This window comes from Macaca mulatta, chromosome 10, assembly GCF_049350105.2.
Source record: "Macaca mulatta isolate MMU2019108-1 chromosome 10, T2T-MMU8v2.0, whole genome shotgun sequence".
NCBI lineage: Eukaryota > Metazoa > Chordata > Mammalia > Primates > Cercopithecidae > Macaca > Macaca mulatta.
Window position 1 is genome coordinate 96,842,471 of NC_133415.1, and position 16,689 is coordinate 96,859,159.

At 47.3% G+C, this 16,689-nt stretch overlaps 1 protein-coding gene across 5 annotated transcripts in view; it reads left to right on the plus strand.

The window, feature by feature from the left end:
- TOX2 (TOX high mobility group box family member 2) overlaps positions 1 to 16,689 on the plus strand; it is a 157,131-nt gene that overhangs the window by 87,991 nt on the left and 52,451 nt on the right. For all 5 annotated transcript variants that reach the window (XM_015148957.3, XM_028828435.2, XM_028828439.2 and 2 more), the window contains exon 3: positions 3,070 to 3,315. In XM_015148957.3, the coding sequence (XP_015004443.3) occupies positions 3,070 to 3,315 (246 nt within the window). The remainder of the gene's footprint in view (positions 1 to 3,069; positions 3,316 to 16,689) is intronic.

Consider the following 16,689-nt stretch of genomic DNA (forward strand, 5'->3'; position numbering starts at 1 on the left):
ACAGGTCAACTTATTGTTTCTGAGCTCTTATTTTGTGTTCTGACTCTGTGCCAGGTTCTGACCGAGGCACTGGGGATATAGGGAGTAAAACTCACATTAAACATCAGACAAATAATCACACAAGAAGTCAGTTAACTACTTATATGATGAGTGCCTCCAAGGAAAAATTCTGGGCGATCTTGGGTGTGTGAAATGGGGTTTTATCTACCTTGGAGTATCAGGGAAGACATTTAAACAAAATCTATTGTGGAGAGATGAGTAGGAGCCATGGGAGAGACAACGTGGTGGCCGGAGCAGTCCAGCAGAGGGAACCACATAGGGGAGAGCCCAGAGGCAGGAGAGGTCACTGTGGTTAGAGGGGTGGCGGGGCCAGGCCATGCAAGGACTTCCAGGGCTGAATCTGGGACTATGGACTTCATCCTGAAGGCAGTGGGGAGCTCACCATTTGATGTAGGATTGACAGCCCGTGATGATCATCTTGATAGAGACCACTCTGGCTACAGAAAGAGAATAGAGCAGCCCAGAATGACCAATGAAAAGGGCTGGTAAGAGGTGGTGGTGGCCTGGACTAGGATAGCGGCAGTGAGAGAGAAACAGATTTTAAAGATATTTTGGAGGCGTTTCATTGGATTTGAGAGATGCCGGAGGGTGACTCCCAGGTTCGTGGTTCTATGAACTAGATGGAAGGTAGTGTCACTTGATGAGATGGGGAGGACACAGGGGCACGGCAGGGGAAGGGGTATTATGATCAACAAATGAGAACATTGACTGGGCATGGAGGGGCTCAGCCCTGGAGCTCAGATGAGTGACCAAGGCTGGAGGGTAAATGCAGCACCTAGATGAGAATCGAAACCCAGGCTGGTTGAGGTCCACCTGGGGAGGCAGCATAGGGCAGGAAGAGAGGGGAGTTCAGGACAGCCTGAGGAACCCTAGCATGAGAACAGAGAAGGCGAAGGTGAAGCAGGAAGGTGGGCACGGTCATGGCCTGTTCCCAGATGATTGTTTGCTCATCTGTGAGATCATCCCACTGCAGCCCTGCAGAGGGAGGCAATGAGCAAAGGGCCATATGGGCTCTGGGTCCCGGTGGTGGGTCCCAGGGTGGCAAGGCACTTACCCTCTCAGTCTGGTCTACCACCGTAAAGGGTAGTGTAGGGCTCCTCCCCATGGAATTTAGGTGTCTTGTGCTTTCTGCCATTGCCACAGGCTGTACGCACACCCAGCTATCCCCACTGCTCAGTGACTTCACCCAGCAGACACTTGGGACTGGCCACCACCAACCAGGTCCTGTGACAGGCTCAGTGACCTTCACTATTTTAACACACACTCTTGACAAACAATACGGTGATGCTAGAAGATGTTATTTCTTACATGCTATTGTGGTTTAGGTTTCCCCTCACCTCTATGTATATTTCTTGATTAAGATTTAGCACTGTAGGTAACAATATATTATGTAGTTATACAGTCTGAAAGAGCTAGAAGGAAGATATTGAATGTTCCCAACACAAATGATAAATGTTCAAGATTCTGGATATGCCAATTACCCTGATCTGATCGTTATGCATTATTTGTATCAAAACATCACTGTGTATCCCATAAGTATGTACCGTTATTTTATGTTCATTTGAAAAATGAAAGAAAAAGTGTGAAAAACATTTACCTTTAGATTTACCTTTGATATCCTTCCTCTGTTCTGGAACATTCTCAACTATTATCTCCTCAGTTCTCCCCTGACCTATTCTCTCTCTCTTCTCCTTCCAGAATGCTGATTGAACAGGCATCCATTAGATACTCTTACTCTGCCTGCTGTGCACATAAACTCTCTTTCATATTTCCTTTTTGACCCTCTATGCCGAACTCTCGATAATTTCTTCTGAGTTATCTTCCAGTTGACACATCTCTCTTCTGCTAGGTCTAATCTCTTCCAGAGTGTAGAAATGGAAGAATGACTCCTCAAGCCAATGTACCCTTGGTACTAAAACTCCAACAAGGACAGTATGAGACAGGAAAATTACAGGCCAGTCACACTTGTGAACCTGATACAAAAGTCCTAAACAAAACATCAGCCAACAAAACCCAACAATCTATAAAAAGAATAATATGTCATGACCAAATAGGGTTTATTCCAGGAATGCAAGATCGATCTACCATTAGAAAGCCAAATTACATGTTTACTACATTAACTGAATTGAAGGAGAAAGGTCATTTGAACCTGTCAGTAGATGCAGGGGGAAAGAATTTGATAAAATTGAAAAGCCGTGCACGATTTTAATAAAGCCACACACTTTGACCCACCAGGAGGTCCCTCAGCTTGCTAATGAATACCTCAAAGAAGCCGTGGCAAATGGCATCCTTTGTGGTGAAATATTGAGCTCTTTATGGTAAGGAAAAAGGCCAGGATGTCTGCTCTCACCATTTCTATTCAGCGTTGTCCTGGAGGTTCCTGGACAGTTTGGCAAGGTGGGAAAAAATAAACAAGGAAGTATTGGAAGGGAAGGTGCCCAGGTGACTCCTGGTTTCTTGCTTGTGCTCCTGCGAGGATGTTTGTGCCATTTACCAAGATGGGAAAGACTGAGAAGCCCCGGGCTGAGTGTTGGGAGCACAAGAGAAAATGGCCTGGCTTCCTTGGAAAGATCACCAAGAATGGAATCAGGACACGTCAGCTCCATTCCCAACTCTTCCCCCAACCTTGGATGGACTGCTTTCCTCCCTGGACCTGAGTCCCCGTCTGTGAAATGGGTGGGCCGGAAAGATGGATCCAAGGTAGGCTGTGATGGCCAGATCTGGTGGGAAACCAGAGAGAAGCATGGGAAGCTGGCCCCCATTCTCCAGGAGGGCAGGCTTTTGTGTGCAGAGCCTCTGGTGGGAGGAAACATCTGTTTGGGGATAGGGCAGGAGTCTGACCAAGTCAGGGCACCGTCTTGACCCTCTGCCTTTGCAGAGGCATCATCCCTTCTCTCCTTTGCCACAGGGTTGCTATCGTTATTGTCATTGCTGTCATTGATGTTGTTGGGTGTGTTCTGTGGTTGTAAGGCACTGACCCCCCACCAACATGTCTTTTTGATGTTTTAGACCTTCAACAGCCAGAGCGAGAACAACGAAGACTATGAGATCCCCCCGATAACACCTCCCAACCTCCCTGAGCCATCCCTCCTGCACCTCGGGGACCACGAAGCCAGCTACCACTCGCTGTGCCACGGCCTCACCCCCAACGGTCTGCTCCCTGCCTACTCCTATCAGGCCATGGACCTCCCAGCCATCATGGTATCCAACATGCTAGCCCAGGACAGCCACCTGCTGTCGGGCCAGCTGCCCACGGTGAGTCCCTGTCACCTGCTGCAGTTCCTGCTGATGACAGCAGGGAGGGGGTTGAGAGGGAAGCAGAAGAATGTTGATGTTTTGATAAGAACCCTCTACTCATGGGCAGGGTCTGGGTTCAGCAGTTTGCTTGCATGGGAGTCTGTGGGACACGGCGGGTGGGCATGGAGAGAAATCTAATGTCAGCACGCTCCTTCCTTCTGGAGCTCTGGGTACAATATTTCGGTATTGATTTGCATTATTTATTAATAGGATAATCTCATTTTTATTTTTTAACAGTTTTATTGAGGTATAATTTATATTCCATACAATTCACCCATTTGAAGTATACTACTTAATGGCTTTTCGTATATTCACAGAGTTGTGTGACCATTAACACAATTGATTTTAGAACATTTCATCACCCCATAAAGAACCACTAGCTAGGCACAGTGGTGTGTACCTATAATCTCAGCTACTTGGGAGGCTGAGGTGGGAGGATCACTTGAGCCCAGGAGTTCTAGGCTGTAGTGCACTATGCAAATCAGTTGGCTGCACTAGCTTTGGCATCAATATGGTGACCTCCTGGGAGTGGGGGACCACCAGGTTGCCTAAGGAGGGTAAACTGGCCAAGATCGGAAACAGAGCAGGTCAAAACTCCCCTGCTAACCAGTAGTGGGATCGTGCCTGTAAAAAGGCACGGCACTCTGGGCAACATGGCAAGACCCTATCACAAAAAGAAAAGAAAAATGTTGTATTGCCAGGCACGGTGTCTCACGCCTGTAACCGCAGCAGTTTGGGATACTGAAGCAGGAGGATCGCTTGAGTCTAGGAGTTCAAGACCAGTTTTGGCAACATAGCAAGACCCTGTCTCTACAAAACAAAAAAATTAGCCAGGTGTGGTGGCATGTACCTGTAGTCCTAGCTACTTGGGAGGCTGAGGTGAGAGGATCACTCAAGCCCGGGAGGTCAGGGCCGTGGTGACAGAGTAAGACCCTTTCTCAAAAAAACAATAGGAAGAAACATCATATTTTTGGCCGTCACTCCCAACCCACCCCCTGAAATCTTCAGCCCTAGGCAACCACTAATTGACTTTGTGTGTTTATAAATTTGCCTATTCTGGACATTTCATAGAAATGGAATCATATAATTTAAAAAAATTGTATCTTGCTTAAGCTGCCAGAGAAGAGGGTGATAACTGAGTTAAAGTTCATGGGATAGGTAAAAATGTAGCAGGCAGACGAAGGCAAGAAAGAACCTTTCCCAGATTAGGGGAATAGCAGGTACAAAAGGAGGGCAGCAAGGGTGCTCGTGCCATGCTTGGGAATGGTATGTGGTTCATTCTTTTTATTGGGATAAAGAGGAAGGACCTGGAGTGAAGGAGAGAGAGAGGAGATGAAAGAGCTCAGCAGGGCCTGCATCATAAGGGTCCTGAATCCCATTCTAAGGAGATATATATCCTTAGAATGGCTGATTTGAGGCCAGGCATGGTGGCTCACCGCTCTAATCCCAGTACTTTGGGAGACCGAGGCGGGCGGATCACTTGAGGGCAGGAGTTCAAGACCATCCTGGTCAACATGGCAAAATTCTGTCTCTACTAAAAATACAAAAATTAGCCAGGCATGGTGGCACACACCTATAATACCAGCTACTCAGATGGTTGAGGCACGAGAATTGCTTGAACCTGGGAAGTAAAGGTTGCAGTGAGCCGAGATGGTGCCACTGCACTCCAGCCTGGGCCACGCAGCAAGACCCTGTCTCAAAAAAAAAAAGTAATAATGGCTGATTTGAGCCATCAAAATCTATAGAAGAATGGTAGAGCAGTAGAGCATTTTTTTTTTAATACCATAGAAAAAATCTCCTTAAGGGAATTCTAGTGCTGCTTCTCAACAACTGGGACTTGTGTTTATTTTTGCTATTTTCCCCTTCACACTTAATATTACGTACTAGTCATGACTCTTACATTCATTTTTAAGTGACAGGGACCAAACTCAAACTTATGCAAAAGAGTCTGAAATATCCAGGGAGTGGATACAGGGTTTCAGGCATGGTTCAATCCAGGAACCCCACCAGTGTCACAAGGCCCATTTCCACACAACAGGCTTGATGGCTGCTGGCAGCCAGCGTCTTCCCTGACATCTCTGGCAGAGAGGACCATGACAGCATCGCTGGACAGACCACTACGTCTAGGAGGAAGCAGTTCACTCTTTTGTCATCTTGAGTCCCACATGCACCTGTGGCACAGGAGGAGGGCTGCTTAGTTGATTTTCCTAGCAGAATCTCATGGTTTGGGGTGGCTTGTGTCTACCTCTACCATGACTGTTCAGAAGCCACAGTCAAATCTGTGGCCCAATTCTGGCAGACCCCTGGGACCTTAGGACGTGGCTTTGTAGTCAAACCATCTCAACTGTATTTTGTTTATTCTTCTTTTATTGCCACCAAACTTCCTTGTTTAAAAAAGCTGGTGTCCTCTGTGTAATTTTGTAAGGCACGTCACATTTTTTTTGTTTGTTTCTGAAGCTAGGTGGGAAATAAAAGGAGACAAGGAAGGGAAGGAGGATGGGAGGAAACCAACTTGAGATCCACATTTTATAGTGTTTGGTTCTCACGAAAGAGTTCAATGAAAATGGATGCTCGTTTCTGCAGACATTTTTTCCTGGTGGGTCCATCAATAATGCAAGTCCTCAGCTTCCTCTTCTCTCTCTCAAACCTAGCGATTCAGACTCACACCGCCATGTCTGGAATGGTTTTAACCCATTTATGCCTGAGGTTGCAATTTTTTGAATTTTTGCATTCAGACCTTGGCAATGAACTTGAGCAGTAGGATATAAATAACTCCCAGATGCTTAGCATTTCAATAATGGAACACTAGGCATAAATGGGTTTCCAGTTCGTTAGAATGTTTGTACCTTACTTGCTTACCGGGCTCATTTTCTAGCAGGAACCTTACTGCTCAGGACCATCCCTGTTTGGGATTTATGGTGATACAAGCGAGAGCAGGGTCAGGTGAGCACCTTGTCATCTGCTAGCAGGGATGTGGTGCAGGGGTGAGCATGGCTACAGTTTGGGGCCACTGTGTCGCTGCCTTTGGTACTGGGGTGAATGGAGGCAGTGTGGGGTGGTGGTTGATCCCTGACACCCGAGTTAGATCCTGGCTTCACCTTTGAAGCCTCGGTTCCCTTGTCTTGGAATCATAATCGTACCCACCTGAAGATTGTGATGAAGTGTATCAGAGATAATGTATGTAAAGTCTTAGCAAATGTCTGGCAGAGAGTAAACATTCAATGAGCATTTGCTATTGTTATTTGTAGTAAAAATGAATTCCCACTGTAACTAAATGGCAGTGTTTTCCCTTAAGTCTCATTTACCTAAAGGAGCAGACTGCAGACACCCTCAGGTACATTTGTAGGGCCACCTGATTATAATAGCTCTGATCATTACAAAGCATGTTATCTTTTTATCAAAGATGACCCCCTAATCTCCCCTCCTAGGAAATGCTTTTGTTGGGTTCTATCCAAATAGGCACTCGCAGTCGCTTCCCAGATTTTCTTTAAAACTAGCTCATGTTTAAGAGGCTTCACAAATTCAGATAGCCTTAATTCTTCCATTAGTCAGACTTTGCAAGGGTTCACTGAATTTTATATTCCCTCTTTATGTCATGAAAGATAAGCCAAACTCTATTACCCAGGGGAGGGCACCCGGACCAACTGGGAAAACCAGATAAGAAGATGTACATGTGTTGGGACTATCTGGTGAAGAGAGACAAGGGGCTCTTCAAGACGAAGTTTTTAAATTCATCTGAACCACAGGACAAAGGGGCGTGGCTTTATGTGCGTGGGCATACACGCTACGTGGGTGACGCTGGAATTGGTGTTAACACCTGCTGGGTGTCAAGCACCGTGCAGAGGGCTTTCAAATGTTTTCTTGCATAATCCCCCCAAGAAGCAAACCGAGGGATCATGATAATACTATCATGAAGGGATGGAGACCCCAACGTGGCAGGTCATTAGTGTGCCACGGCTGCTCTAAGACATTTCCACCAACTTGGGGGCTTAAAAAAACAGATTTATTCTGTCACACCTCTAGAAGTCCAGAGGCAGTCTCCTTGGGCTGAAATCACGGTGTCAGGAGGAACTCACTTTCCCCAGAGGCTGTCGGGGAGAACCCAGCCTTGCTTCTCCTCCGGCTCCTGGGGGTTGCTGGTCTTCCCTGGCTCGTGGCTGCATCATTCTGATCTCTGCCTCTGTCTTCACATTGCCTTCCCTCTGTCAGCAAAACTCCCTTTGCCCCTCTTCTAAGGACATTTGTGATGACATTTAGGGCATTTGGGGATAATCTAGGATAATCTCCCATCTCAAGATCCTTAATCACATCTGCAAAGACCCTCTTTTCTAAATACAGTACCATTTACAGGTTCCAAGGATTAGGACCTGATATCTTTGGGGGGCATTTTTCAACCTACCACAGTGATCCTCAGCTGTGTGACAGCCTTCATTGAGCACCCACTAGGTACAGGCATTGTTCTAGGCTTGGGACCTACAAGATGCCCTTGAGGGACGCCTGGTGCCGATGGAGAGAAGGTGAAGAGCCGATTTCTAAACTGTGGTACATTCTTTAATAACATCAGCGTGTGGTGCTCTGTGCCCGGAAGAGGCCCCTTAGATGTGGGGTTATCACTTCCTAGAGGAAGTGTCCCCTGATGCAGAGTAGATTCTATAAGTACTTGGTGAATGAATTACTGTCATACAGCTCCTAAACAGCAAGGTCAGAATGCAAACCCAGCTCTATCCCCTGTCATCTATCCACCTCTCAGTTTTACCAGATGACTGAGGGATGGTGCGGCCGGGCTGCAGAGTCACAGGTGGTACAGAGGATGTGCTGATGGCCAGGGTGCTTCAGGCATTGTCTGCACAGATTGAGATACACTGAGGATGTCATCCCTGGAGAGGCGGGCAAGGCCAAGGCATTTGACAGCCATCTCATAAATGCCAAAGCCCCTTTGGCTCTGATCCCAGAGGCCACCAATTCTTTCTGGTCCCCTGACCTGGCCTGTTCAGCCTTGCATGCATGTGTGGGAGTTAGTCTTCTGGTTTAAAGGTGTGGCAGCTAGCAGGAGTCATGTACAGTATTGGAATCGAACCCCTTTTACAAAATTAAATATGCTTAAGGTTTCTCCCTCCACTTGAGCATCTTAACTGATTAAACATTCATTTCCAAGACAAAAAGAGTCAATTTAGTATGAAAGATATATTTTGCCAGTTTAATTTAAAGTACTGCACCTCTGTCTGACCCTGATTTTCATAACTCAATAATTTTATCCTGTGTTGATTGTCTCATTTCGAGAGAGATATTGTATGTATAAATCAGTTTCTAAAATACCCAAAGAAACTCGAAGAGTGGAATTTATTAAGCTGCTTCTGTTGAGTCTGAAATCATTTATTTTGGAGTCGTGCTTGGGAAATGTTCGAGCTTATGCTCCTGGCTTACCCAGGAGAGGAATTACCCTGGGAGATGACAGAGTTGGACGTTCCCAGACAGATTCCTGGGGAACCTGCACCTTTTGTGAGACCAGAGAAACTCCTGGGAGAGCCTCGGCAGATGGAGGCTGGACCCAACCAGAAATGAATTCTGGCAAAGCTCCCCCGACAGTAGCCATAGATTCTGGCGATCAGGGAAATGTGGGTTTTTCCTGCACCAAGCCCTGTGGGTCCCTGGAGCTGTGTGGTCTTGCTGTGGGACTCACTTAGTGCAGGAGAGGTATGCAGGTGTCATTCATGCATTCTCCTCCCAGCTTTGACTCCTGTTTGCTTTCTTTGGGATCTTGGACAAGTTACTTCTCTCCCAGCCTCAGTTTTCCTATCTATGAAATGGGGATTGGGATTTCAGCTCTGGTGAACTCACAAATAGGAAAATGGGTATAATTGTTTTGTTAGCAGTGATGTACTAGACAAGTACATGGATTTGAAGTTCAATAGTCCCCCCACTACCAACATCACACATACCACTGGCCTAGGGGGGCTCAAATCCTATCAAACGCAGTACTTAGTGCTGTGTTTCAGATCCTTTGTGCTCTAGGTCCCTGTCCCAAAGCATCTTGCCAGGATAGGCCCTTCGTGCTGCTCACACAGGGCTAGGGGTTGTGGCCCAGGGTCCCCCACCCCAAGCGAAGAGCCTTTCCATGCTGGTGCTCTGAGCTAGGCTGTTGGGAAGGGGGCTGAGCTGTACCTTAGTTGCCACTTGACCCCCTTGCTTTAGAGATGGTTCCTGTGCCCAGAGCCTGGGGGCAGGGCTTAAAATTGGGAGTGGGGACTTGATCCTGGGGGCAGGGCGTTGGACTTAGTGTCTGGGTATTGACTCTGGGAGATCCTCAATATACCTCCTAACACCTCCCCCATTTTCTTCCTATTCTGAACTATTCCCCTCCAATCTCCTTTCTCTCTCCTCTTCCCTGCCACTTTCCTCCTCCCCAAAGAAGGCATGGTCTATCCCTGTTAGATTCTCACAAGTTGAGACATAGGAATGCCCTCCTGAGTTACAGGCACAAGGAAATAAGACCCTCAACCCTTGGTCCTCTGGTCTTCTGAAACACAGGGGGCAGTAGGGACCCCCTAGTCCAACCTATTCGTTTCATTACTCTTAATACATAACATTTTTGGTTTGGTCTTGTCTTATGATTGTATCAGTTAGCTTTTGCTGTGTAACAAACTACCCCAATACCTAGTGACTTAAAACAATAAATTCTTATGATTTCTCATTATTCGGCAGGTCAGCGAGGTAGTTCTTTTGATCTGGACTGATTCAGGTGATTTCTGAGGTCCAGCTTACAGCCTGCCTGCAGCTGCTTATTCTAGAATGGCCTTATTGACATTGCAATGGTTGACTCAGTGTCAGCTGAGACCAAAGGAAAACGATTTGGTCACTCTCATATCTCATGATGAGAGGTTTATGTCTCAAAGCTGGGCATCGTGGCTCACCTGTCATATCAGCACTTCGGGAGGCCAAGATGGGCAGATTACTTGAGGTCAGGAGTTCAAGACCAGCCTGGCCAACATAGTAAAACCCCATCTCTACTGAAAATACAAAAATTAGCTGGGCATGGTGTCTTGCACCTGTGGTCCTAGCTACTCGGGAAGCTGAAGCAAGAGAATCACTTGAACCAGGGAAGCCAAGGTTGCAGTGAGCCAAGATCATGCCACTGTACTCCAGCCTGGGTGACAGAGTGAGACTGTCTCAAAAAAAAAAGCGGGGGGAGGGGGAAGAGAGATGTGTGTCTTCTCATCATATGGTGGCCTAGTATCGTTCACATGGTGATGGACACAGGGTGCCCAGGGTAGCAAGAGAGGGTATGCCCCAATGTGCAGTACTTTTCAAACCTCTGCACGCATCCTGTTTGCCCCTGACGCATTGGTCAAAGCCTGTCACATGGCAAATCCCAGAGTAAGGGCTGGAGAAATAGATCCTACCTCTTGAAGAGAGAAATGGTAGAGTCACATCGTAGGAGGGCGTGGACGCAGAGAGGCAAGAATGTGTAGCTAATTTTGTAACCTACCGTGATGACATTTTGGGTTTTCTCTGTGCATTTTTGGTTTCTTGGCATACAGTATCATCTAGTAGTCAGGTGCATAGGCTATGTGGTCAGGCCGACCTAAGTTCAAATCCCAGCTCCCCTCCTCATTACCCCCAACGCTGTGACCCAGAGCAAGGGGTTGATCCTCCCTGAGCCTCGGTTTCTTCATCTGTAAATGGAGATGTTGTTACCTGCCTCATAGGAGTTTATAAAGAGTCAGCGATCCGATGCAGGTGAAGTGTCACACGTAGGCAATTGGTAAATGTCAGCTGCTCTGTTTATTACTTTATCCACTTCATTGACGGGGTTGGGGTGGCTTCAGCCTCATCTCTAAGTTTATCCAGGCTGACCTGCTGGTTACCAACTTTGTCGGAGGCTGAGGTGGCTGGGGATAGCGGGAGGGCCCCCAGCTGGGGACAGGCAGGGGAAGGCATATTAATTACACTAGGACCTCTGTCAGGGCTTAGAGCTTAAAAGCAATAGCGAAGTGACAGTTCCACTGCTTGCCAAGAAAGCGGGGGCCCAAGATGCACTGCTTCTTGGCATCGTGACCAAGGGAAGGATCCATCTTAGTCGAAGCAGGAGGTTACCAGGGGCACTTCTGAGTTGGGCTTGTCCAAGGTGCCATGTTTTTGTCTAACGTCCCTCTGGGGATGGAAGCGGGGGGAGCACTGATCTCCCAAACGGGTGTGTGAGGGTCCTAAACAGTGGTAACCAGAGACCCAGGGTTTCCTTTGTATTTATCAGAGTCTGGATGAAACTCCTGGCCCCTGTTTTTCAGAGGCAGTAAGCGAAAGAAATACGTCTTTTTACATTTTATAAAACTCAGAAAAATGGCTTTAAACAGCTTTTGCTCCCCTACTATAATTATTTATTTTCAAACACTCCTGCAGGGGACTGCTCCGTTTTCTTACCCTGAACTCGTTTTTCTCATAAATGAACCATCACTTCAATAAATCATTATGGAAACAGAGACTAACACCGGCTCTGAAAGGTTGAAAGATTTATGTAACACATTTATGTTTCCCATTTTCTCATTCTGGTACTCGGCTGCAAAAGCTAAGCTAATAAAAGCTGCTATTAATATTTCTTGTTGCCTAGCAACCCCAGAGCGGGAGTAATAGCTTCGGCTAGAAAAATAGATGACCGATAAGGAAAAATTCAATTCTTTTATTATCTCAGGGGGAAATGGCCTTTTACTGGAACATTATGATGTACGAGTGTGAAGTTGAACACAAAAGATTTTTTTGTATGTGTTTGTTTTTCTATTTTTAATGAACATTATTTTACCTCCACTAACTCTTTTAGGGCACTTCTCTTTTCTTTCGTAAACCCCCCATCCCATCCCTCATGCTTAATTTAGCAGCTATAGTAGTTAAGAATCTGTCAGCGTTCTTTAGTTTAAAAATGGTTTTTGCAAAGGTTTACAACTCGGTCATAAAAATTCACTCCCTGTTAAAACTCAGGCCAGTGATAAGCTAACACACTGGCTGGTTTTCCGTGAACAGGATCACGTTTGTTGACGAGATAAGATTCATGGTTTTCCCTATAAGAAAGGTCGGAAAGGAACAAAACATGCTCTTCTGCATGTCCCAGTTTTCTCTGGAACCAGGGACGCTGTCTCTTTTGAGAACTGTTTGCTCTGCGGTTTGGGATGTGTTCACACTGGGAGAGGAGGGGGCACAGATATTCACTGAGAACCTGCTCTGCAGACTCTTGGCGCCATTCCCTCCTCCCAGCACCCTTTAAGCTAGGAACCGTTAGGGTACCTATTTTTCAGATGCAGAAACTGAGGCTTAAAGGAGCCAAGGGATCAGGCTGAGGTAGCATCTCTTTTATTTTGTATTTTTTAATTTTTAGTAGAGACAGGATTTCACCATGTTGCCCAAGCTGGTCTCGAACTCCTGAGCTCATGCAAGCCGCTTGCCTCAGCCTCCCAAAGTGCCAGGATGACAGGCGTGAGCCACCACACCTGGCCTGAGGCAGCATCTTAAACCATGGTGTTTCCCACCTGTGTTCTTTAGCACTGGCGTTCCCAACTTCGGCACCACTGACATTTTGGGTGGGATACTTCTCTGTTACTGGGGGACTCCTGTGCCTTGTAGGATGTCTAGCAGCATTCCTGGCCTCTACTCGCTATTCCTGGCCTCTAGTAGCGCTACCGTAGTCAAAATCAAAATGGAAAATGTCTCTAGACATTGCCAAGCATCCCCTGGGAGAAAGTCACCCCTGGTTTAGAGCCTCCACAGCTGTTCGCTCTGCTGAGAAGGCTGTTCCCCCTTGTCCACCCAGTGAACTCCTGTTCTTGTACGAGGACCCAGTTCAGAAGTCATCTTATCACATAGGCTGCCTTGATGCTCTGGGCCGGAACTAGGGTGAGGCATGTGCGATTCGTGCCTCAACCATAAAATTTAAGGGTGTGTCCAAAAACTCAGTCATCAAGATAAAAATAGCATTTTAATGAAATATTTTGAAAAGGCAAGATTAACACAGAAAACCATGATGAACAACATATCAGAAATGTAAATTAAGGTGGGATCAGTCTGAACTCATGGCAATATGTAGTTGTGCATTTACCAGCGGCGGTAAATGCCCCTGGATGGCCTGAAGGCTGAGCCCGGGCCTTGTGTCTTTCTCTGGCCCCAGCATCTAGCAAAGGGCCTGGTTAGCAGGTGGCTTTCAATGTCTGTTTGTTAATTACTAATGAATGGGAGAAGGGAATTACTTGTCCAGGGTCACATAGCCAGAAAAAGGATAGAGCTGGAACTTGAACCTGGGCCTCTGACTCTAAGCCCAGTGCTCCCTGCACCTGCCTGGCTGAATATGAGTATGGGGTGAACCTTTGTTGTCTGCTGAGTAGCGGCCTAAGCTGCAGAAGATTGAAAGATGCCCTGGGGTGCTCACTGTCTAGGAGTGGCGGGCAGGGAACAGCGGCCGTGATTTCAGCTTGGCGTCAACCCGACTTTCCTTGTGGCTGTTATTTCAGCTTCACCACCTTGGTGCCAGGCGAGAGCTGACGTGGGCAGCTCAGTGCCATGTGGAGCGTCCCCAAGAATGTCACAATGGCCAGCCCCTTGCAGCACTGCTCATGCCCACGGGGCCAGGTGCCTCACCTTGGCCTTTGAAGGTCAAGAACCACACCTTATTTGATCTTGTATCCTCTCAGTGAACTTTTCCTAAACGAATGGGTGAATTATTTATAACTGTCATGTAACATTTATTTAGCAGTTACTATGGAACTGGCACCTACTTAAACCCTTTCTATTTATAATCTCACTTAATCCTTGACCCTGAGAAGGAGGTACTGTTATTGTTGCCATTTTACAGATGAGAAAACAGAGGCACAGAGGGGTAAATGACTTGGCTACACAGTTATCAAAATGATGGTGCCAGGAACTGAACCCAAGCAGCCCGACTCCCCAGCCTGGGCTCTCCATATCTAGCCTATGCAGCCTTCCAAAGTGAATCAGTGAATGAGCAAGGCAGTGAGCGGGACAAAATGGAGACCCGCTTTATCTGCCCAGCTCTGAGTTGAGCCATTCGTATTCATAAATAATCTCAAAATGAAGTGTGAGGCACTTGCAGCTTAAAACAAGAAATGGAAGAGGTGCTGAGCTCAGAGGACAGTCCCGGCACCGAAGGCTTCCTGGAGGTGGTAGCCTTGGGGGCCAGAAGACAGTGGGAAAGCTTGAGAGGAAGAAATTTCCTATTTGCGTGGACCTCCCTGTTCAGACCTGATCACTACCCCTTCCGCTGAAATTCATAAAACAATTTGTGATATTTTATGGTCGCTCAGCTGCCCTCTGGTACCCACCCTTTCCACCCCCTGCTGGGCTCCTAATCAGAGCACTCGAGGCTGAGTGCAAGGGCCAGGTGTTTAACTTCCACTCCAGGCAGGATGCCAAGCCTAACAGGGTATGAACTCTGAGAGCTGCTCCTGAGTCATGAGGGAGAATTCAGGGAAAATCACAGTGACATTCGTCAGCTGCAGCTTCGATATTACTGGGTGTAATGGCTCTTTCCTCCGAGTGCATATTCAGGACCATGTTTGGGAAAATGAGCTTTTAATGTACCGTCGGCATTGCTGAGAAGCCATCTTTGGCTTGGCAGAATGTCTGGAGCACATAAAACTTGAGATTTATTGGAGTCATTTTCCCCCTGCTCTGGCTGGATAATAAAAAGTCAGTCTCATGAGCTCTCTTTCTCTCATCTTGTGGCTTTGTCCATTTAGAACTCGGAGTCTTTATAAAAGGCAGCAAGACAAATACAGCTCATCTAAATATTAAAGCTCTAGGAGGGAGTATTGGGGCACTATGGAAGACTGGAGGCTGGGAGCGTTTCCAGGACAAGCGTGTCCCGTCAGAGATTTAAGCTCAGCAGCTGGGTTGGGCTGGGGCCCGGGCTGTGGTAGTGGCAGCTGCTTGCCCAAGCAGTAGCACTTAAGTGGGAGTCTGGGGTCCTGGGTCCTTGTTCTACCCCAGTGGGTGACCTTGGGTGAATTACTCTCTCTCTCTCTCAAAGACTCAAGTGAGATGGAGCTGATGCTGTCTGCTCCACAGACTGACTGTGAGAATCAAACGTGCCAATTAATATTTCTGATGCTTTGCTTCATGTGTGGGATGTAGCAGGTGTCTGAAAAAGGTTTGTTGACTGACTGACCGACTGACTGAAGAATGAATGAATGAATGAAAAATAAATGCCTCTGTAAACACCTCAAACTAGAATGCTACACCATTTTTGGAGACTAGGTCGCATGGGGACCCTCTAGCCTCTTCTGTCTTACGCTGCAGTCTCCTTCATCTCTTCTAGCCCTCCCATCGACTTTAAGGAAGATAGAATCCTGCTCATTTACAGAGGTGTTCCCAAGACTCAAAGGGCAGGGGACTTGTCGCAAGACACACAGCTAGGAAGTGGTGGAGACAGGATGGGACCCTGATTCCCCTGACCCCAATTGCTTTATGTCCTCAACACAAAAACATCCCTCACCCTATTCTTGGCCCAGGCCTCTGAGCTGGGATGGTGGGCAAAGGTGGGACCCTTTCGAGTGTGGGTGTTGGTCAAAGCTCTTAGCCAAGACAGGGTTAGGAGGGCAAAAATGTTGGCTCAATGGCTCTGTCTCCAAACTCCTGGTAGCAAGGAAAAAGGGAAGGAATGTCAGGTGAGTAGTCAGAACCTGTCATGGGGTGTGTGTGTTGGGCGGAGCTGTGCGACTGGGATGCTAGAGTCCTGAGGAATCTTTAACTAACCAACTAAGCATGGTTAGTTCTTCCTGTCACCCCGGAAACTGATAACAAGACCGCGAATCAGGAAGCCTGGGTTTAACTTCCTGTCTCTGCTACCACTAAGATATTGTGGGAGGCAAGTCACTTTCCTTCTGGCCTCACTTTCTTCACCTGTTGAATGGACAAAACCCAAATCACCCCAGGGAGTTGTGGAAAGGCTCAAGGGAGAGGGGGCCTCTAAAGCATTTCATGAATGAGCTCCTGAAGAGATTCAAGTCCCTGGAGGGTGTGGATCACAGCTGGCTCCAGAGAGCCACCAGGTGAGGAGGTAGAGCTCCAAGGTCAGGCAGCATCAGCTGCACATGTAACCAGCTGTGTGACCTCAGCCAAGCTGCTTAACCTGTCTGTGCCACAGTTTCCTCCCAGGGTTGTTGTGAAGAGTAAATGAGACATTAGAGATGCTATCGAAAGCCGCGCTAGAGGGGAGTCTGCCTCGTCCCACAGGCAGCGCTGCAGTGTGGATTAGGCCACAGAGTTGCTGGCATTTGTTCCCCAGTGTGAAGTGTGAATCAGCCGTGGGTCACAGGCCAGGAATAGGTGGAGCTC